Source organism: Polyodon spathula, chromosome 3 (genome assembly GCF_017654505.1).
Source record: "Polyodon spathula isolate WHYD16114869_AA chromosome 3, ASM1765450v1, whole genome shotgun sequence".
Classification (NCBI taxonomy): domain Eukaryota; kingdom Metazoa; phylum Chordata; class Actinopteri; order Acipenseriformes; family Polyodontidae; genus Polyodon; species Polyodon spathula.
This window is the reverse complement of record NC_054536.1, coordinates 62,635,176-62,656,594: the sequence shown is the minus strand read 5'-3', so window position 1 is coordinate 62,656,594 and position 21,419 is coordinate 62,635,176. Positions and strand designations below refer to the sequence as shown.

The 21,419-nt window shown below is 37.4% G+C and overlaps 2 protein-coding genes across 7 annotated transcripts in view; both read left to right on the top strand.

Moving 5' to 3' along the window:
- Nucleotides 1–3,113, top strand: part of LOC121313287 (transcription initiation factor TFIID subunit 2) — a 47,504-nt gene extending 44,391 nt beyond the window's left edge. For all 3 annotated transcript variants that reach the window (XM_041245665.1, XM_041245667.1, XM_041245666.1), the window contains exons 26-27: nucleotides 138–243; nucleotides 1,083–3,113. In XM_041245665.1, the coding sequence (XP_041101599.1) occupies nucleotides 138–243; nucleotides 1,083–1,381 (405 nt within the window). In that variant the 3' untranslated portion in view covers nucleotides 1,382–3,113. The remainder of the gene's footprint in view (nucleotides 1–137; nucleotides 244–1,082) is intronic.
- Nucleotides 3,114–9,974: 6,861 nt separating this feature from the next.
- LOC121313286 (ectonucleotide pyrophosphatase/phosphodiesterase family member 2-like) overlaps nucleotides 9,975–21,419 on the top strand; it is a 27,409-nt gene continuing 15,964 nt past the window's right edge. For 2 of the 4 annotated variants that reach the window (XM_041245663.1, XM_041245662.1), the window contains exons 1-10: nucleotides 11,728–12,026; nucleotides 12,340–12,454; nucleotides 14,695–14,850; nucleotides 15,521–15,646; nucleotides 15,875–15,935; nucleotides 16,267–16,364; nucleotides 18,232–18,311; nucleotides 18,683–18,802; nucleotides 19,343–19,398; nucleotides 20,234–20,299. In XM_041245663.1, the coding sequence (XP_041101597.1) occupies nucleotides 11,994–12,026; nucleotides 12,340–12,454; nucleotides 14,695–14,850; nucleotides 15,521–15,646; nucleotides 15,875–15,935; nucleotides 16,267–16,364; nucleotides 18,232–18,311; nucleotides 18,683–18,802; nucleotides 19,343–19,398; nucleotides 20,234–20,299 (911 nt within the window). In that variant the 5' untranslated portion in view covers nucleotides 11,728–11,993. Of the gene's footprint in view, nucleotides 10,280–11,727; nucleotides 12,027–12,339; nucleotides 12,455–14,694; nucleotides 14,851–15,520; nucleotides 15,647–15,874; nucleotides 15,936–16,266; nucleotides 16,365–18,231; nucleotides 18,312–18,682; nucleotides 18,803–19,342; nucleotides 19,399–20,233; nucleotides 20,300–21,419 lie in introns of those variants that run through there. The other 2 variants (XM_041245661.1, XM_041245664.1) reach the window with 2 other exon arrangements.

The following is a 21,419-nucleotide window of genomic DNA, read 5'->3' as shown; positions in this document are numbered from 1 at the left end:
TAATGTGATTCGCTCAGTCTTACTGCTGAATGAATGCGAGACAGATTCCAAAATCACTGTAGCGTTTCATACAAAAAGGTTATTCAATGCTAGAGCTCAACCCTTGTTGTATAGTAAAAGATATTTCTTGTTCCTAGTTCTCAAATTCTCAAGAGGAGGAAGATATTGATATGGACACGGTTCATGACAGTCAAGCTTTTATCTATCATCATCTAAACATGCTTGAAAGGCCATCAACGCCAGGTAAGAGACAAACAGTATAAAAAAATAAAATAAAAAAGCCATCATATTATTAGTCTAAACAGTAGTGGATGTTAATATTGTCGCCCTACAGTTATAAACCAGATTTTTCTTGAAACTCTGTTTTTGTGTGTCGTAATGTTAATAAGTCACCCCTGGAGGAATACCCCAAAACCCCAGCTGGACTGTTACAGAACACCCTGCTGTGTTTACAAGAGAAAAAAAAACAATCTTGCAATATTTCCAGATTTTACTCCCTCCTGCAACCATGCTTGTTTTCTGTTGCTAAATTACACCCCTCTTGTCTATCAGAGCAGCAGCATTGTTTCAAGAGGAAGCATTGTCTGGATACACCAGACATTCTCCTTCTCCATGCTCCAAAGTAAAACTTGGAAGTAGACACCGTTGGGCCTTAATTTCAGTGTTGTTTTGTTAGGTCACTGAGACTTAACACATAGAGTATTGTGCTAAGTTGTCAACATTTCAATGAGTTTGTATTTATCAGACCCATATGTGGGTTTGATACACCAGCAAAAAGAGATGGAAATATTGTTAAAGAAAATTTTTACGCTTTTGTGATTGCTGTTAAATTTGATAAAATAATAAAAGGTTTACTTTTGCAGCCTCAAAATAAGTATTGAGAACTGTCATGCTAGAGAGCATAGTTCATGCAGATTTGTTTTTGTAAAATCACTGTACTCCTTGGTGAATATTATATTATGTTTTTAGAACCAAAAAAAAAGCAAGTATTCATGACAGCGTAACAGCTATCACCATACATAAAGGACCACAAGAGATCTCACGTTACTGAAAATGTGGTTTTTATTGCTTTCATCAAACAGGAAAAGAACCCCCATCCACGGAGCCCACTATACTGTCCATGCCAGCAACTCCACTCTCTGCATTCAGTAAAGAAACAAACTCATCCTCGAAACACAGCGACCACCATCACCATCACCACCACCACCATGAACACAAGAAGAAGAAGAAGAAGCACAAACACAAGCACAAGCACAAACACAAGCACGAGAGCAAGGATAAGGAGAAAGACAAAGAAAAGGAAAAAGACAGAGACATCCTGGCTTTTACCAACAGCCCGGCCAGTGGACGTTCAGTTCATTCACCCTCTCTTTCAGATTGAAGGGAGCCCCCCACTATGAAACAGAAAGGCTACACAGCATGCTAGACAGCCAGCAAAAACTTTACCTAACCTGACTTTGCCCTGGCAGAAGGTATGGTTAACCAAGAGATTATCCACAGAGAATGGTAAAAGTGCAGAAGTGGCTCCTAAAGCATGTCACTCCTTCCAGATGTTCTGACCACAATCTGTTTTGCAGATGGATGTGCTCTCCTTGGTGCAATAAAAAACACTGCTGTGTTTCCTTCTGCTTTTATTTTATTTATTTTATCATGTAAGATGGTCTCCTCTAACAGGTCCACAAGGTTACTGGCACCCTGCTGCGCATCATGTTCCCCACGTGGCCTGGCAGGCTCAATTAAGTTTTATTGCAGCTGATAAATGGTAATGCTTGGCAAACCGTTTTACAAGGAAGCTTTTGCCATAGGTAGATAAAATCTATCCATTTTTCAGTCAACAAAAGTGTGAATCTCCTTCATATAGGGATCTATGTAATCACCAATAAATTACCGTACCAGTCAAATATAAAGGTATTTTATTTATTTGTTTTTAGCAATATTTTTTTTTTTTTTTAATAAACTGTAAATCAAACATTGTGATAGTTTGTGCTGAAGAGCAGGCCAAGCATACGGTTGGTTTATATTTAAATCTTGTTCATTTGGGAAATGTATTAATGGACCTGTATTTAACTGGAAAACATGAATCGGATAACATAGCCTAAACTGTACAACATACTGCTACTGGTATTATCTGCATACCATAAATTATCTTTGCTTTAGACCATACAATTACCAGCTAGAAACAAAAACAACTTTATAATAATAGTACTGGCATTTGTTCATTTTCTTTCTTCCCTTGTTTAATATCAGATACAAAACAAATGCTAGAATCCCAACATAGCATTGACTGTATAGCCATATTAATTTTTTTATACATTTTTCTACTATTTTGTAGCTCGCCAGTGTATTAGTTTATTACCAACATACACTTATTTGTTTTGTTTTGATTCAGATATTTTGTCTATATCTAACTTTTCAGTAGGATGCAATGTTTTAATTATTGTCTTGTACTTTTAGGCTGTTCATAGACTTGTTGTGTTTTGTATAACCATTTTTGTTTTTAACACTGCTTTTTTTTATTCATTCCACATTCTAAACACATCTAAACTGTTTGAAAGAATCCTGTCATGATAATAAAAGGCAAACCTTTTTGTTTTTTTGTAACCATGTATATAACTTTTAGTATCCATATTAGTCTAAATAGCTGCTAATCAAGCATTTGGTAATATTTTAGAATGGTGCATTCTGTATAGCATTGTAATGTGCACAGAAAACTCTCAGTAGCTTATCAGAATCTCACAGTTCTGTTGGAATGAGGTAAAAATACTTCAGTACTCTGAAGGTGGCACAGCTGAAATGTTAACTTATTACCATACAATACCATAGATTCTTGATGTGTTTTAGTCATGGGTGATATATTAGAATCAGAGTAAGTTAGATACTGAATTTATATTTCAGTAACGCAGAATAAATACAGGAATACAGAGAAAATGAAGTGGGTAGTGCCCCATTTCTTTAAAATACATTTACATATAGATTTTACATGTACAGTAAGTACTGTAAAACAGGATTATTTTGCGAAACTTAATTTTTCTAATGGCCTTCTAGGTCAATTTTTGCTGCAATAAATGCGCTTTTTCTTTTAATATATGTCACATGTATGAATAATATTTCACGCCACATATTTGCAGATTTTTAATAAACGTGCAATTAGCAAACATTTCTTGCTTGCGAAATGTTATTGTTTTAAAGTACTTTTCTGTTAATGAATTCAGACACAGATCTGGATCTGTAGTGAAGTATATATCAAGTAAGACCGATAATGTTTTTCTGTTCAAATAGTATTTTTGTAACAAATCTGTATTTATATAGAGAGATATAACGGTCCATGATGTGGTACGGAACAGAAAACCCAGAACACTTGCAGTGATTTAAAGGACATCTCAAACACTAGTGAAAAGAGCTTTGAAACAGACTTACTGGTGTAAAAAGTCGTAGGAAATATTATAGGTGCATTATTTAGTTGTAGCAATACGTTGGGACATATAAACCTAGATTTTTTGGAACCCCACTACTGTTCGAAAGTGTGTGTGTTTGGTATTTTTTTAAATGTCGAAATAATTTACAAAATCCTTTGTATTTTTCGTTGTGAGGGTTTAAACATTATTGATCTCCCGCAGTTGGGCAGTGCATTTTAATTTTCACCTTATTTAGATCCGATTGGGACTTTTTTTTTCTAAAAGAATTCAGTGGATTTTATTTTATTATGTCGAAAGGCATCTCTCATGTTCTTCACACTGAATTGAATAATCAAATAATAGCACCCTACATCACTGCCTATAATTCTGTTAAATTAAAACAACTATTCCACACAGTGTATTCGTGATTTATGGATTTGATCTTGGAATTCTGTTTTCAAAGGGCTAGGACTTTTGTTGAAATCAGAACTTAAGAAGCTTACTATCAGGGTTCTTTTTATTCAATTTCCAGGTCTCTCCCAGATACATGTTTGTATTAAGGGCACTTTGAACTTGAAAATACATTAAAAGTATCTGACTGATACCACAATACTGCTTGTGGGCGGTGGGGGGTTGACACTTAGACAAATGGAACTTCAGTTCTATGCCTGCTGTTTAAAGCACTTAAAAGATATCGCATGTTCTACAGGAGTTTCTTTAATGAGAGCTTGAAGGGCTGCTGAGAATTATCCATGTCTGGTACAGTTTGTACTATTTCTCTAGTGCTGTGTAAGAGGGTAGTGGGTTGAGTCAAATGGAACTGACAGAAAAATACTCAGGAGGCTTGACTTTAGTTCTCCCCTCAGCAGGGTTTTATTAAAAAAAAAAAAGAAAAGAAAATGACCACCGACCAGTAATTCGATCAAAAAGAAAGAAGAACAAAAGTAATAAAAATAAAAATAATCAAAAATAAATTCCCCCACCAATATCAACAATGATAAAGGAGGAGGTGCAAAATAAAGGATACAATTAATGAAGTCCCGCACACAATAAATTTTTTTTTAAATAAACATAAATTTCATTGGCGCTCCCGCGCTGGTCTCTAGGGGGCTCCCGGTCCTGGGTAAGATTATTTTTTTTTTAGTGGCGAGGTCCCGGTCGTTCTTCCGGGTACCACTTTAGAACGCCATCTCCAGACTCTAAAAAAAACAACACACTTTTTGTTCACAAAATCACCATTCAACAACACGTCTCCTTTTCTGATCCCAGGACTGAGCAACTGAGCTTAGATCGTACCGTCCTTTAATACTATTCGACCCCGCCCTTAGCATCGGCCCCGGTCGCCGCTGTACCCAATCGGCGTACATAGTAACTCCGACTGAGGTACGTGGCGCGGCGGCCGCGGACTTCTGCGTTCGAGCGGAGCGAGCTATCTTTCTGGAATTCCCAGACGATTCGACCTTTGTCTTTTCGCCGGTCTCGTCCCTTTTTATGCAATGCCACCAGCGATCGGGAGGATCAACCACAGCCCCGACCCGTTGCACCCCCGTCACATGCTGCCAGGAATAGCTTCCAGGATATTTGGACGAATTACCTCAGTGTGGTTTTAAGTGCAGTTTGGTATTTCTTCAAGTAACGTAAGAAAGCTGTAAAATAACCAATCTTTATTAGTGGACAAATCATTAAAAAAATAAATATGGGTAAACGGTCCAAATCTTTTTCATCAAGATTAGATTTATGTGACCTTATTCATTGCCATTGTGTTTTTTCAATTTGCAGCCCCTACAAAATGAAGACTGTTTCATGCCAAGTGTTGGAAAAATCTTATTTTTCATTTTCTTTAAATCGAAGTTCTTTAAAGTTCATGGATATGTTGAATATAAGAGGTTGGCAATTTGGTTTTCAATCTGAAGTAAAGACCTAATGCTTCTTTGACAGGAGAAACACTTAAAGCTTATAAACATAATTTACAAGCATAATATTACTCCTTTCCAATTTGACATCTTTAAGTGTCTCAGCATTAGACAATCCTTGCTTTTGTATAAAGATGAAAAGGTGATGAGTTCTCAGTTTTATCTTCACTAAACCTAAACAATGTTATAGTGAAATGCAGAACATAAAATATATGAAATGTTGGCTACGAGAAGAGGCTGTTTGGCAAATCAAGGCTCATTCCTTTTTAAGATAATTTATAGGTGTACATGTTCGGCTGCAAATGCAAATAAAATGTTAAAACTGCTTGCCTGCACTTGTTACAGCTATTCGCAATGTCCTGTCTGCTGTGTTGCAGGTACCTGGCATGTTGTGGCCTGATCTACATTGGAGGCTCAATAACTTTGCAATGAGGTAGAATCTAGGAAACCCCTTCATTCCTAAAATCTGTGTGGTCACCAAATCGACAAGTTTAACCATTATGTCAAGCCCCGAAGTGGATTTAATTTTCTGTTAATTTCCTCCATTTTAACCAGCTGGGCAAGCCACTGTTTTCACATCTCGCAGCTTCTATTGAGGTTATAATGTCAGTCTTAAGGCACAATTCAGGGGGCACAGGAGGGCTTCTTTCCCACTATGATTCCTATCCTTACCTCAATTCTGCTTCGATGCACCCTTTCCCAAACACTCTGACCAAGTCGATGCGCGACCGAATCCCACCTTTTATTCCTGACTCCAGGTACAAGTCTCCCAAAACATCTGATGAGCTATTGAAAAATAAGCAGAAACAACATCTATTGAATGACATCTTGAATATCCAGACACTGATATGGACAACCTGTTTGATCTATCCTTGGCGGAGGCCGCGGATATCCAGCCAGAGCAGCTGTCTCTAACTGGCAACTTAACGTCGCGGCTGGTAAAATACAATCTTTCACCTGCAATATCCAGCGCCAATCTGGCGCTATCCCACCCAAAATGATGGGGTTCCAGGCAAAGACCAGCTCCTAGCCTGTCGCTAGGATCTTGAAAGCCCTCTGGCTCCGGGATCCGAATCCCCCCCCCAAACTCAGGAGGCTCTATTCCAGGAGGCAGAGACCATCTACCCCCCCCCCCCCCCATGCAGCTCCAAAAGGCCAGCAGGCCAGTTACGCTTCAGCAGCCGCCCGTGTCCCAGGTCCAGCAATGGAGGCTAATACAGCACCATCTCAATCACAAATCAACCTGTTCAACTCAGATTCCACTTCCAGCCAGAGCAGCAGAATTCAACATATCTCATCAGCAAATATTCAAGGACATTAAAGCATTTATGCAACCATTTGCAGATAACATCTCAACCATAAATTCTTATCTTGATACCATTGATGCCCGGTCCATCTCCCTCATACCCTCAAGCAGCACTCCTTCCTTATCTACCAACGTACTAGAAAATACACCAATGTTCAGCTTGTTATCAGCTACTGCTGCAGTATTTCAGCCAAGCTCTGCTACCTGGCGCCACACCATATCTGCTGCACTGCGCTGCTAAATCATTGAGGGTAAGGATGTTAATCTTCTATCAATTCTCATTGCAACATCCAAATTTGTTGACTACCGGGTAGTAAACTGTGGAGACGTATCTGTCATCTTAAAATCCAGTGACCCCCCTGTCTGCTAAGAGATCTCACTTTAGGTGAATTTGTTTTAGCATTTTCCTTATACCGCAACATTTTGTGCACTGCATGTCCCAATCTGTGCGAGGAGCTGGATTCGTATTTGACATACATAGTAGAGTTATCAATGAGATACGGAGGGACAATGTTTTACGAGTATCATAAAAGTTTTCAGCCAAGACGGCAGCCTTCCTTGCATCAGACAACATAATCAACTGGGGTGCACCTGATCAGGACTTATTAAATCAGATCTTTGGTGGCTTGCGGGCTCACTCATGCGGGGTCTGTGTGTCTACAGCACACTCTACTAACCTCTACCCGAAAACAGCCATTGCAACCAGCACCAGCACTACCCAACCTCCTAGGACTGCCCCCCTCACTTCAGTACAGACTGTCAGCCGTAAATTTGATCCATGCATCTGCTCTCCCCACCACCTCATAAAACAGCAACAAATACGGACGACCTGTTTGCTGGAGAAAGACAGATTTGTAACAACTTTAACAGGTTGACCTGTTTTAACTCCAACTTCAGATTTGTGCACGTATGCAATTTCTGCAGTGACGCACACTCCAGGATCATCTGCAAAGGAAAAAATGACAGTTTCCACAGTCATCAACACAGACACTCACACAGCACCTAATAAACAGGCCACAACCCGGCTTCCACATAAGTATCACCAGCCTCCCTGATTCCTACTTCATTTACAAAAACCTCAGATCCGCCACTTCAGAACCACAAGCTGTCTCCACCCTCATTCAAAAAGAAATTGAAAAGGGCTTTATAGCTGGCCCCTTCCCCTCCACATACTATGCTTAACAGTATTTTTCAGCTCACGACCCGGTTGGCAGGACCTCAGCCTCGAGGACGCCACCTGCTGGCGGCCCTGTCTAACTCTTTTTGTTTCCAGGTGCCAGACCTTTCTGCCTCTTGGGAAGCCGAATCTACCCAGGCCACTAGAACGTGGTCCTTCGAGCATTAGGGGCTCTTCCTGTCCTATATGTTTTTGGTTTCTATGACATGGAACCTCTGCGCTCTCATGGGTATCTGTTTCCCAGACTGAGCAAGGAAGCTCCTCTAGGTCCTCCGAGTAGTGAGTCTGTCCTGTCTGTCTTCTAACACTTAGCCCTCATAAGCACCCCGTGGAAATGTTTTATGCACGTTAAGAGTTGAACTCTCAACTTCACTTCAATGTCATTTTTTTTGTAGGAGTCTGGAGCATATGTCTACACAAATTGAAAATGAGAGGGGGTACCATGATAGACATAAAGAAGTGTGTAGTTAACCAGTGGAACAGAATGTAGGTAAGGTAAATTTGATCTCATGCTGCCTATGCTAGGAGGCTTACCTTTCTTTTACCAAATGTAGTACCAGGTGAATATAATGTTCTGTCTTTCTAAACTGCACATTCAGTACCTATAGTGAATTGTATTGCACAACAGGTAAGATTTATGAACGTTTTTGTTCTTACCTTTCGTTTACATAAAAACTTTCTTGCAAGACCCTTATCATTTTCAGATAATTTACTGTAGTTTTCCAGACCATCAAGCTTAACGTTCAACATCTTAAACGGTGGTTATTTGCTCCACTGTTTGATGTCTTTCAAAACAACAGTATTCTCGACAATAAAATACAATAGAACAAATAAATAAATATATCCCAATCCTAAAGAGAAATCACAAGAAGAATCCAGCAAAACTGCAGCAGTAGCAGCCTGGATTTTGACCTATGATCTTAGAAGTTAAGCACAGTTTAAATAGTCAGTACTTTGATGGGAAATCTACAATGCTGTGGGGTATGTTCTTGATGATTCATTCTATAATAATAATAATAATAATAATAATAATAATAATAATAATAATAATAAAATAATAATCCCTGAAAGACTGTGTTTTCTGTTTTAAAAAATAATAAACTATTGTCAGTCAGTTAAATTATTATCCTGAGAATGAATACATTCTCCCTATAAAATTCAGAGAATTAACATATTCATTCACAGGGGCTTTTCAATGAAAACATCCTTTAGTATATTATCAAGATTTGACTCTGATCAAACAAAAACAATCGGGATGGCTATTTAGAATTCTAGCAATGCATAAAAGGCAGCTGTGTGTTTAAGTATACATTGAGTTTAAATTGATAAGTAAGAAGGTTGAAAAAAGAAAAGTTGGAAACAAAGCTAATATATGACTGTAACAGGTTTACAATAAAAAATCATCTGGATCTCCTATTAAAAATACATGGTGTTTGGCAGCGAGTATTCAATTTAAACATGGGAGATTGAGATTTCTTTCTTGGTGGTTTATTAGGGTTTACAAGGCCAGGTCATAAGCACTGGAGTAAACTGGAGCTGTAAGCAGACTCTTTACAGGATATCTGCCAAAAGAGCCATTGTTCCCAAGGACAGCTGTCACAGTGGCTTTATCTACATTGGTTAACGCTAAAAAGCAAACGGAGCAGTGCAAACAAGGGAAACTAAAGAAATCAGCACCTCACGCTGCCCATCACAGTATCGCATCACAGGACACAGGGATCACTGAAACAGCTGTATACTGAACAAAGAATTCTCACAGGGAACAAATCAAACCCGCTGAGTCATGTTATTTAGGAAACAGGTTCGGTAGGAAGATCCCCCCCCCCCCCCCCCCCCCCCCCCCCCCGACGTAATGTTGCTTTACTTTAAATTATCGTCGTCCGTGTAAAATTTCAATTTCTCATGTTTTTATTTCTTTACTAAAAGTAGATTTTTTTTTATGTATCCGATTTATTAAACTCAAGAATACTTTACTGAAATGTGGCAACAATGTGTCACCATGTGTAGAAGAATTCGTTATAATGTTCCGTCGTGATTGTCTTTTGTACGCTTGGATATAAATCGAAACAATTGCTTAGTTGACACTGGGGTATAATAATTGAATACGGGCGTGTCCAATACGAGTTTGATCGCCACAAAGAAACGGAGTGGGTGATATGTCCAGCTCAATGAGTACATTTGCTTGCTCCCCGCTGTTCTACGAGAATTTAATGTGTATTCCAGATGACTGGGCTATATGACACTCGATTGCCAAGATCCAACAGGGTCTTTCTTTCTAGTCCAGAGTGACAACTGTTAAATTAAAACATCTAGACATTACTTACTCCCCAGGAAGAAAATACATAGCCTACTTTAATTCATATGATTTTCGAACAGATCGTTGTTTCTACTTCTGACAAAATGCTGCTAATCATTTTGTAGCGACCTTGAATTCAAACCGGATGTTTACTCTAGGGTCAGGGGAAAAGACAGGTAAACAACAAAGACTGTAAGTGATCCATCAATACTGTATCTTAACTTGTATTGATTTTCTTGTAAGTGTTTTTTTTTTTAAGTTAATACATAGGCTATATGTTTTTTTTTTTTTTTTTTTTTTTTGGTATCTTCCTTTTTATTGCCAAATGTTAACAATTAAGGTTGTTTGTGTTTTAATAAAGCTAAAGCAAGTTAAAATGTAGAGGTAAGCTTGCTATGCGTCAGTTTGAATTTGAGGCGCTCGGAATTAAAAAGGGGTCACACTGTGCATTTACTGTGTTTTCTGGCTCCGCCAGATTTTATATAAAGCGTGCGTTAAGTAACTGAGCCGCTCAATGAAATAAGCAATTTAATTATATCCTGAGTTATACTACCAATTCCAATAAATAAATAAATAAACAACATATTGGGAATACAGTTTGGGGTTAGCTCCCTCCGAGCAGAGTATTTATTTCATCGGTGATCTGAGAGGAAAAACGTTCACTCTCAGCCGCTCAGTTAACGCACCCATACAGTATCAAAAAACAAACACAAATAAAATCAAGAATATAGCCTTAAATAACCATGGGGGGGGGGGGGGTTACACTTATAAACGTCATTGTCTATCACAACAGGTTAACGCAGAATAAAACATTCATGTCAGTTCTAACCACCCCTGCCCCCATCCTGCCGCACATGCACTTTCCACTGGTGTATAATTAGGGCGTGTGATTTTCGGGTTTTACCCGATTTAACCCGATTTCTCCCACCACCCCCCATGATTTCTTTTTTTTTCTGTATTCGGTTTAAACACCAGAACTCCCCAAATAGACAAGAGGTGTATTGCAGCAGAACGAAGGCTAGCACAGCGTAGCTCACGCAGGCTAGTGCTGCGTGCGCAACTTGTAATAGACGTCATAAGGCCACAGCCGTAACATGACAAGGGTGACACATTTTGGAACTAAAACGAAGTTTATTTCATAGCTGTGGGAGCTTTCGAAATGTCCCGTTTAACCCTGAGGTCTGTACTAAAGTTGAGCATCAGCTAACCTCAAACTGTATTCCCAATATGTTGTTTATTTATTTATTTATTGGAATTGGTAGTATAACTCAGGATATAATAATATGCACATTAGCCTACCGGACTAACCAGCATTATAACTGAATAGGCTTACAGAACAAAGGACTAAATTCGCAAATCGTTGCAAAAGACCACATGTGTCTTTTTACAGCTGTGCGACGCATTAAGAGTAAACGACTATAAAAAATAAAATGAACTATTTTACAATTATTTATTGTACTGTTTTATGAAGAGAGCCTTGAAAGCATACTTATTATATTGAACAATTATGTAGATATGCAGATTATATTTAGAAATTTTGATCCTTTTTTTTTTTTTTTTGCTGTTGTATTTTCTGCGCATATTAACCTCTTGTTATGACGTAGTTTTCATTCCCTCTGGGTACTGCCACGGTAATACTGGCTTGCCTAAAACTACACACGAGCCAGACCGCACCAATGCCTTTTTGCTTTTAGCAGTCCTCCATATTTTCTTTCATCCAATCAATGCACTGACTTGTTATGTAGCAGGCGATGAAATGAACTCCTAGTCAAATCAAAGCAGTCTGACAACCTGACCAGGTGGAATTTGTTGTAATTACAAAAATCACCCAGCAGCACGAGCAACTCGCACTTAGGAGACAAGAGGGCGAAGAGGACAGTCTGTGAGCCTTTAAGAACTTGTCAAAATGAGCAAACCCAACTGTTTCACGTTCAACCAGGTATGCAGATTTTTCTCAAGCACTGAATTACAATCATAACTTAAATATAAGTTAATACACTGTTTTTAAACATTTTTTTTTTCCTAGCATTGAATAATTGCAATGTATTACAGTGTTTGTTTCCAGTGTATTGAAGAAACCCGATTTGTTATTGTATCACTGGGACGCCCAACACTCCAAATTTAGTTATTTTGCAGTTGTTGTAGAAAAAATAAAGATTGTATTTCTAGCTTGTTCATCCGGCCAGTTTGTGATATTGTCAGAATGAGCGTTTAATGAGTTTGAAGTCGTGCTTTTAAATTCTTTTTTCCAGGTGTTTTTCGTTGCTTGTTTCGCTTTCGGGGTGAATGTTTGTTTTGGATATGTTTACAATCGCCACAGAAGATCTGAAGACTGGGATGAAACCCCTCCAGACCCAGGATATCATAGTATGTCACATGTATTTCATTCCAGATGTGGAAGTTCAGTCTGCTTTTAATATTTGAATGTACAGATATATAGATATACAGAAGCACATTAGATGCTGTAACTGCTTTTTTTTTTTGTATGTTTTTTTAAGTGTGTGTGTGTGTGTGTGTGTGTGTGTGTGTGTGTATGTATATATATATATATATGTATATATATATATATATATATATATATATATTATATATATATATATATATATATATATATTTAAACAACGATATATATATATATATATATCTATAATTACGATATATAGACTTATATGATATATATATATATCTTAGACGTTATAATTGATAAATTCTATATACTGAACTGTAATGTAGTGATGTTTGGGGATTTGCCCCCATTACGCTGTTTTTGTGGGGTTTCGTGTGTTTTTAGTTTTGCCTTTAGTACATTAATAGAAAATATAGAATATGCATCTAACTTCTTAATACTTACATTACTTCATTACAAGTACATGTTTTCGGTTGCTATTTTAATGCAGAGACATAACGTTTTTGGTATAGTGGTTTTATATTGAGATGCATGTGGTATATGAAACTACCCTTTGTGAAAGAGTCTTTATTTAAAAAAAAAAAAGAAAGAAAACTGAATTATATGATGGAAAGGAATATCATTAAAGCAAGCAGATCATGTAAACGAATTGAGTTATGGCTTGAGAGATAAATAGTCTTGAGTAAAGGTTACCTTAATCAAAATAATCCTAAGAAGACTTAAATGAGTGTTTTCTTTTTTTAGTTGACAAAAAACTAGTCATTAGGTAGTGTGTTTTGGAAAGCTAATATGTATATTGGCTTGCAAGTAAACCTTTTGGTCGACTATACTAATGCCACTTAAAACATGTCAAAAGTTTATAAAAAATCTGTACGTCCTTCAGCTTGCATTTCTGCAATTAAATAAAGCAATGTTTTATTTGTCATATTTTATATTTTGAAGGTAACGTAAGTTTATGGATGGGTTAGAATGAAAAGACCATCTAAGAATAGTTAAGTGTGTCAGTACCCTCTTAATTATACTTGGATGTTGACATAATAAATTCATAATGAATAGTCTATTATATTTCAGATGGTAAATGTATAGTTTTTTTATAATTTACAGAACATATTTAATAACATCAGATGATATGTATCTAAATAGAAATGTGTGAAAAATGAATATTTGCATGTCCTCGAATATTGAATGTACATTTAAGTAGATGTTCATGTTAAAACCGCACTTACTGTTATGTGTGCATGCATGCATGCATGTCTACCTGTTTACAAATATGGACAGTAAAGTTACCTATTCACATTAATTGAACAAATATGCAAATTTATAACTGAATGGTGTAAATACAGGTTATCACAGTTTTATTTTCTAAATTTGGAAACACTTTGAAATCTGTTGCAATTAAGTCTTGTGAGTGGGTCAGTTTCATTTAATGAGACGTTGATTGCAAACTACAGTAGAACCCCAGAGTTACAAACTGACCAGTCTACCGAACATCCCACTTTCAACCAGAAATATGCAATCATTCAACCATGAGTGCAATGCAACCAGACAGGCACTCCTATAAGTGGCATGCTGGTCAGGGAGAAAGAAAAATTACTGTACCAACAAATGTATCCAGAAAGGTGAGGCAGATTTCAAAGCAAGTACCAGCATTTTTTTCCTGGGAACGTTTTAGTTTTAAACAAAGCACAGAATGCATTTTGTTTAAAACAAGTGCTACGTTAACCCAGGTTTCCATGGACATTTAAATCTGTGTTTTTGCTACAGTTACAATTTCAATGGTAATTTTAAATGTAGCCTTTTTTCCGTTTGTAGTATTGTTTTAAATACTTTAGAGTCATAACAATTGTATTACTGTACTGTATCCTTGTATTTGCCAGATTTAGGGTCTAAGTAGCAGGTGTCCACATTTAATAAAGCCATTGAAAATTCAGATTTCAAAGTTACGAACATTTCAGACTTACGACGAACCTGCATTCTCAAGGGGTTCGTCACGCTGAGGTTCTACTATACATTTATTTATTTTTTTTTTTGCAGAAAGTGAGCAAACATCTTGGAAAGGCTAATTAGACTGGCACTTTGGCCCACTTTCTTTTCTCTTGCTAAGATTTCCAATTATTGCTAAGTAGTTTTGATTTAAGTTTCAACAGTCACCCAGCAGGCTGTGCCCCCAACAGATGTTAATTGTTCATACCGATCGTAGTCCTTTCAGATTCCCCTTGGATTAGCACTTCAGGATCTTGCAAAGGCAGATGCTTTGAACTCCGTGAAGCTGAACCGCCTGGCTGCCGCTGTGACAACTTGTGCAAAACCTACAACAGCTGTTGCTCAGATTTTGATGAGCTTTGTTTAAGAACAGGTATTCAGTACTCAGATATCGGTAGTACAGTATGATGTTTAATCCCTTATTAAGAGACATGTAGTTTTGATGTTTTATGGAAATTGTCTAGATTTCAAACTTGCAGCTGAATCTAGGGTTGTCACCCAAGCTTATTTCACCAGGACAGCCCTGGAGTTTAACACATTATTATTTACTGTGTCCTGGCTATGCAACTGCAAGTATCAGTTGACACTGACATAATACAGATGTAATATTTAATAATAGATTTTAACATGACACGCATGTCTGAACTGTCATGTAACATATTTTTTTATAATTTAATGGGTTTTTCTTTTCTTTCCCATAATGACATGGTGCATTTATATTTTTTACATATTGTATTTCGTCCATAACTTTAAATCAACTGAAAAACAGTTTCAACAAAAAATTAGAATGGAAGTGTAGTTCAGAATTAAATAGAGCAATGCTAAAAATGATTTTAAAGTTTTAAGAGGACCATGAACTGCTCCCTTTACGTTGTTAAACTAAAGGCACATGTAAATGTTTACTTGTTTCAGGTGTAATTGTTACCTTTACTTAAATATGAATACAAATAAACAAACACATACCATTTTTTTTTATTTTTTAGCTTAGATAGATGTTATTCTGTTAGGTGCTTTTTTGTTTAATCATATATCATTGTTTTCAGCTAAAGGCTTTGAATGCACTAAAGATCGTTGCGGAGAGTCTCGGAATGAAGAAAACGCATGCCATTGCTCTGAAGACTGCATGGGCAAAGGAGACTGCTGTACCAATTATCATGTAGTTTGCAAAGGTCAGTTGGTACTTATGTATCCCTGATTACAAGTGAAGACAATGCAACTTAATAAAAAATAATAAAATCATAACAATAAAAATGATGAAATGTATAAAATAGGAAAAGTTTACCTGAGGTTGAAACCATGTTTGTGTACCTATCCTGTTAAGATGTGTGTGTGTGTGTGTTTTTTTTTTTTTTTTTTTTTTGTGAACACCTTCGCTGATTAGATAGCATCTCTTGCAGGGGACACCCATTGGGTGGAAGACGAATGTGAAGAGATAAAATCTCCAGAGTGTCCATCTGGGTAAGTTACCTTGCCAAAGTCAACAAAAAAAAGGGAAGCATTGATGATGAGAAAGTACAGTAAGTTTAAAAAAAAAAGTGTGTCTTGATTATTTGGAATTGCATTAAAGAGTAAAGGGCTACACATGTAATTAATACTATACAATATATTAGGAAGGAGAAACGAACATAATTACAAGACCTTCTGGAGTTGGGTAATGGAATGCCGGCAGTCAGACACCAGCATGCAATCGGCAGTACATTTAGCTAACTGGGGACAACTCGCCTTGAAGATTAGACATAGTATATGATAGCATTTATTTATTTATTTATTTATTTATTTTGTCTTTCAGTTTTGTTCGCCCTCCTCTGGTGTTTATCTCTGTTGATGGGTTCCGTGCCTCCTACACAATGAAAGGAAGCAATGTCATCCCTAACATTGACAAACTACGTAAGAACTTTTAAAATGTTACTTGGTACAGTGGAACACTACAGGATTTGTCACTCAGTCTTGCATTCACCTGATCCCAGAATGTAAAGCGTTGAACTTATACAAAGGGCTTTTCTAGGTTGTAGCTTGTTCAGAACTTGGCTGCCCTGGTGTGTGTGATATATTATAGCACATTATCCAGCGTTTCATAACCATCTTTAATTTGACAATAAATGAAAATCTGTATGTAATCTGAAGTTAGCCGAAGCAAGTCTTTTGATATAATACATAACAGTCTGTGCCATGCATTACTGTAAATTAGTAACTGTACCACAACCAACGCTGTGTTGGATATGTTGGGCTGTTTTTTTGTTTAAACCTTAAACTAACAGGTAGTTTTATTGAATTTAGTGCTATTTTAGTTTAATTTGGTTAGCTGAATATGCCATAATTAATACTTACTTAGACTATAGCTGTAAATGTACTGCCATGGTACAGATTTAAACTAATAGAACACATTGTTTTTAAAAGAAATACATTTACTTGCGACTCAGATGATAAGATAAACTCGTAGTACTGCTGTGAAAGCAAAACCCCAGAGACCAAATCATGCAAGCTGTGGTCTTTTTTCCTTCCTTTTGAGCCAGTGGTTCCCAGACTTTTTTTGCTACGCCCCCTGCCAAGATTTTTTGTTTGCTGCCACCCCCTTTCTAATAAACAATAAAATAAAATGAATATATATATATATATAAGATGGATACTCCTTATTACAGTCACTATTTGGAATTGTATTACCACTAATACAAAAACAAGTCATTTAAAAATGTATTTCAGTCAGGTCTTGGCGCTCCCCTAATAACCTCTGAAAAACACTGTTCTGTGCTATGGCAAAAGGTTGGGTATATCTCCTGTAACCCATTTGCCATTGTCTTTTAAAGTACTCTTCTCCATCTTTCTAGATTTCTCCCAATTTGATATATCCAATTGTATTTAACCTCAGCCCACTGCTATCACCCCTATGTTGACTCAGGAGCAGTGAAGACAAATGCATGCTGTCCTCCGAAGAGTGTGCCATCAGCCGACTGCTTTTTCTTTTCACTCTGCTGCCCCACCATGCAGATATGTTACACGACAGTTCAGACATGGGTGTCATGTTAAAATCTATTATTAAATATTACATCTGAGGACAACACAGCTCTGGGCAGCTCACAGGCAAGCCCGCAGGCACCCAGCCAGTCTACAGGGGTCGCTGGTACGCAGTGAGCAGAGGACACCCTGGCTGACCTAAGCCTTCCCCTCCCGGGCGGCGCTCGGCCAATTGTGCACCACTGTTGGTAGAGCGCACCGACCTGACTGTTAGAGCGCTGCCCCCTGGGAACTCTAATAGCCTGCAGCGGCACTGGCAACCTACATGCTATAGGGTGCATCCTGCAATCCACGCAGAGTGCTTTTACAGATGCGCCACTCGGGAGCCCCACGAAAGTCAGTTTTTATCCCATGTCACTGCCTGCTGGTCTTCTGAGGCTGGTCTTCTCACCAAGCATCAATTTAAGGGGAGCTTATATGTCAGGGATGGGCAACTCTGGCTTTAAGTTTTTTTAATTTATTTATTTTTATAGGTGTTTGGTGACGTTCTCTTGCTAAATGTGTTAGGGATCTTGACATTGAGCTCTGATCAAACATGGCTGTTATATCAAGGTCATGTGATTTCTGCTGTGTAGTGACAGCACACAGAGCTATTGTCCTAGTCATTTGATTTTCTTTAGTTAGCTGTTTAGTAACCAAAAAAAACTTTTCACTGACACACTGTTTTCTCTCACAAAAAAACACCCTTTCGATTTTATAGTATAGTAATTATTTCAGCAGTAACCATATTGTTTGCTTTTAGGATCCTGCGGCACTCACGCGCCATACATGAGGCCAGTATACCCCACAAAAACGTTCCCCAACTTGTATACCCTTGCAACTGTAAGTATTTGGATTTTATTTTTGTATTAAGTTGTATAGGGACAATTTGTATATCTAAAGATCACTTAACCATCCCTGCAATTAAGGGATAATGGTATTGCTGTGGCATGTTACAAGGCAATAATGGAACGCCTGATAATACGGAGTAATAACAGAACAGGTATACAGGGGAAAGTGAATTTTAAACCACAAGCTATGTTTGTATATATAAGAAGCTCCATACTCTGACAAAGGGATTTGCAATAGTTGGCTTTCTGATTTGTTTGTAAAGTCGTACGTCACAGATTTGGATAAAAGCTCTTTTTGTTAGAGAAAAATAATTATATAAAACCAATTGACATAAATGTTGAATTGATGTTTTTCATACAAAGGGACTTTATCCTGAATCACATGGAATTGTTGGCAATTCTATGCACGACCCTGTGTTTGATGCCAACTTCAACCTTCGAGGTCGAGAGAAATTGAACCATCGCTGGTGGGGAGGTCAACCAGTAAGTGTTCTTTTTTGTAACTTGGCCCAGTGCCATGGAAAAAAAAGAGCACTGCATCTGTGAACAATTTGTACAGATCTCCTGTGACATCTGGCCCTGCTGCTGTTTCTTAATGCAACTCTGTTTGATGTAGCTCAGCAAGTAATGAAACCCGGCTTGAATACATAATGAGAATTCAACTGATAACTAAAAGCTGAAGATAGTAATCAAACGTCAGCACAAAATATTGCTTTTGTTCCAAATAGTCTTCACCGCATGTATGCCACAATAGAGTAAAAAGGGTAAGTGGTAGGACTACAATTGATATTATACAACTTCTGAGTATTGCTCTTTTAATTGAAAACCATGAATTATTATATAAAACAAGTAGTTGAATAGCCCTCTTCATGGTTATTTTTCAAACAAAAAGGCATTAGAACTTTAGATTTGTTTTCTGATTTAAAAAAAAAAAAAAAAAAAAGAAAGAAAACGCTATTGATTCAACATACACTTAACTTGTTGTTTCTCATTGTATGTTAATGATCTTTTGATTCTTTCCAGATCTGGATAACTGCCGAAAAGCAAGGGGTGAAAGCTGGGACTTTGTTCTGGCCATTGTAAGTTGTCATATTCAAGTGTCAGAATTTCCAGTAAATCAGTTAATGTAGCTGGGGGTGGGGGGCCTTCAATGTATTCTGTTTTTTTTTTAGTCTCATTACATGTCTAGCTAAAACAGTAAGTGGTACTGAAAGATTCGTTTCATGTTTTAAACAAGAACAAACACATCTTCAGGGAAGTGTCTTTTAAATGAATGTGTTTTCTTATGATAAAGTGAGTTCAGTGGGCCTTGAGAGTTTGACGTTGCAGATCCTGATTGAGCTGGCAGCAGGGGGTCCTTGCTAAGTAATGGGGAGAGTAGTTTCCTGCAGGGAAGATTATCTGAGATACCCCCTATTGGTTTGGCCAGTTCACACTAGCAACTACTGACAGGAGCCAGCTGTTCTGGGTGAACTGCAAATGGCCCTCCCTTCCCAGCGTGTATTAGGATAATGTGTTTAAAGGGGCCTACAGTTTCAAAGGAGGAAAAAACAGACTAATGTCAACAAATCTTGTGTCTTCAACATGGGTGACTCTAACCTTTTCTTAATCATAAGGCCTGCAAGGTTCTCCTCCTTTCTTGCAGCTGTTTTAAAACTCAGTTTTCAACTCATTTTGTTAACTGAAACTTGTCAAGCTTTTTCACTGTTTTTATAAAATGGTATTATTTTTGGCAGGTAGTGTTGTCTAAGATAACATGTAATCACATTGTAACTTGTATTGGTGCATTTAACAGTGGGTAAAACTGACAAATAATCTTCTAGTAACAGGTTGTGCAATTTTAGATAAACTGTTTTGTATTAAGATACTTTTTGATAGCTCAATTGGCTAACATTTTTAATGCTTCTCTTTCAGTGTCATTCCACTTGAGCGTAGAGTCTTGACTATGCTGAAGTGGTTTCATCTTCCTGACAGTGAAAGGTGAACGTGATATGACTGCATGTTCTTTATATATATATATATATATATATATATATATATATATATAATATATATATATATATATGTGTGTGTGTGTGTAACCATTCTTTATTAAATTGCTGGTTTCTGTTTGCATTACACACACTTTAGTGGCAGGAGCAACTGCAATAATGGGTGACAGATGCTAGTGTTGCATAGAGTACACACTGTCTTTTCAAAAAACTAATTGGAATACAAAATCAGTCGAGTTTCTCCCAGAGAACCTTGGATTTAGATCCGGAAACTGTGCAGGGTAATGGGGTATGTCTGAGTCACCGCTGTACTCTTAAAACTGGTATCTGATCCCTAACAACAGTACTATGTGAAAATTTGAAAGGTCAGTGGTCCCAAGACCTCAGATGACCTTCCAACATCATGTAGGCTTCTTGCCCAGGCCAGTACAGCTTTTCTAGTTACGAGAGGTGGACAATTGTTCTGCTTGTGCACTGTGATTGCAATCAAGTGCTGTGTAGTCCTATTAAAAAGGATACATTTCGAAACCACGTTTGTGGTGATTGAAGGAACTTCTTGGCAGCAGCCTGTGTCACGTGGTATGAGTTAGACTGAGTTGATAGCCCCGGTCTTGATCTTTAATGCCAGAAGCACCTCTTTTAAAGATCTTCAAACATCCCATTGTATATATCAGGAATAAGTTCTGCTGGTCCTTTCAGCTACATATTTCATTACTATAATTTAATGATTTTAATACTTTAGAATCAGGTTTAATTGGTCCAATAGAATAGTCATGGATTTAGTGAAGACCTTGACTGAGAGGACCAAGGTTGCCTAGTGCTGGTTTAGGTTAACCTGTTTCTGTACGCAGGGCCAGTTGTATACACATACATTAGGCACTCTATGGTCTCAAGTCCCAGTTCCAGTCTACCCTAAATACTTAATTGAAAACATCTGTTAATTGTTTAGTGATATCTGTAATACCTGGACTGAATTTTTGCACCCCTGAAATATTTCTTCTTTTGCACTGTTGAAATAAATAGATAAAAGTACCAGCTTTCACCCCTTGCTTTTCAGCAGTTATGTAGAATTTTTGATAATGGTCTCAGAGAAGGAAAATATGTGTTGT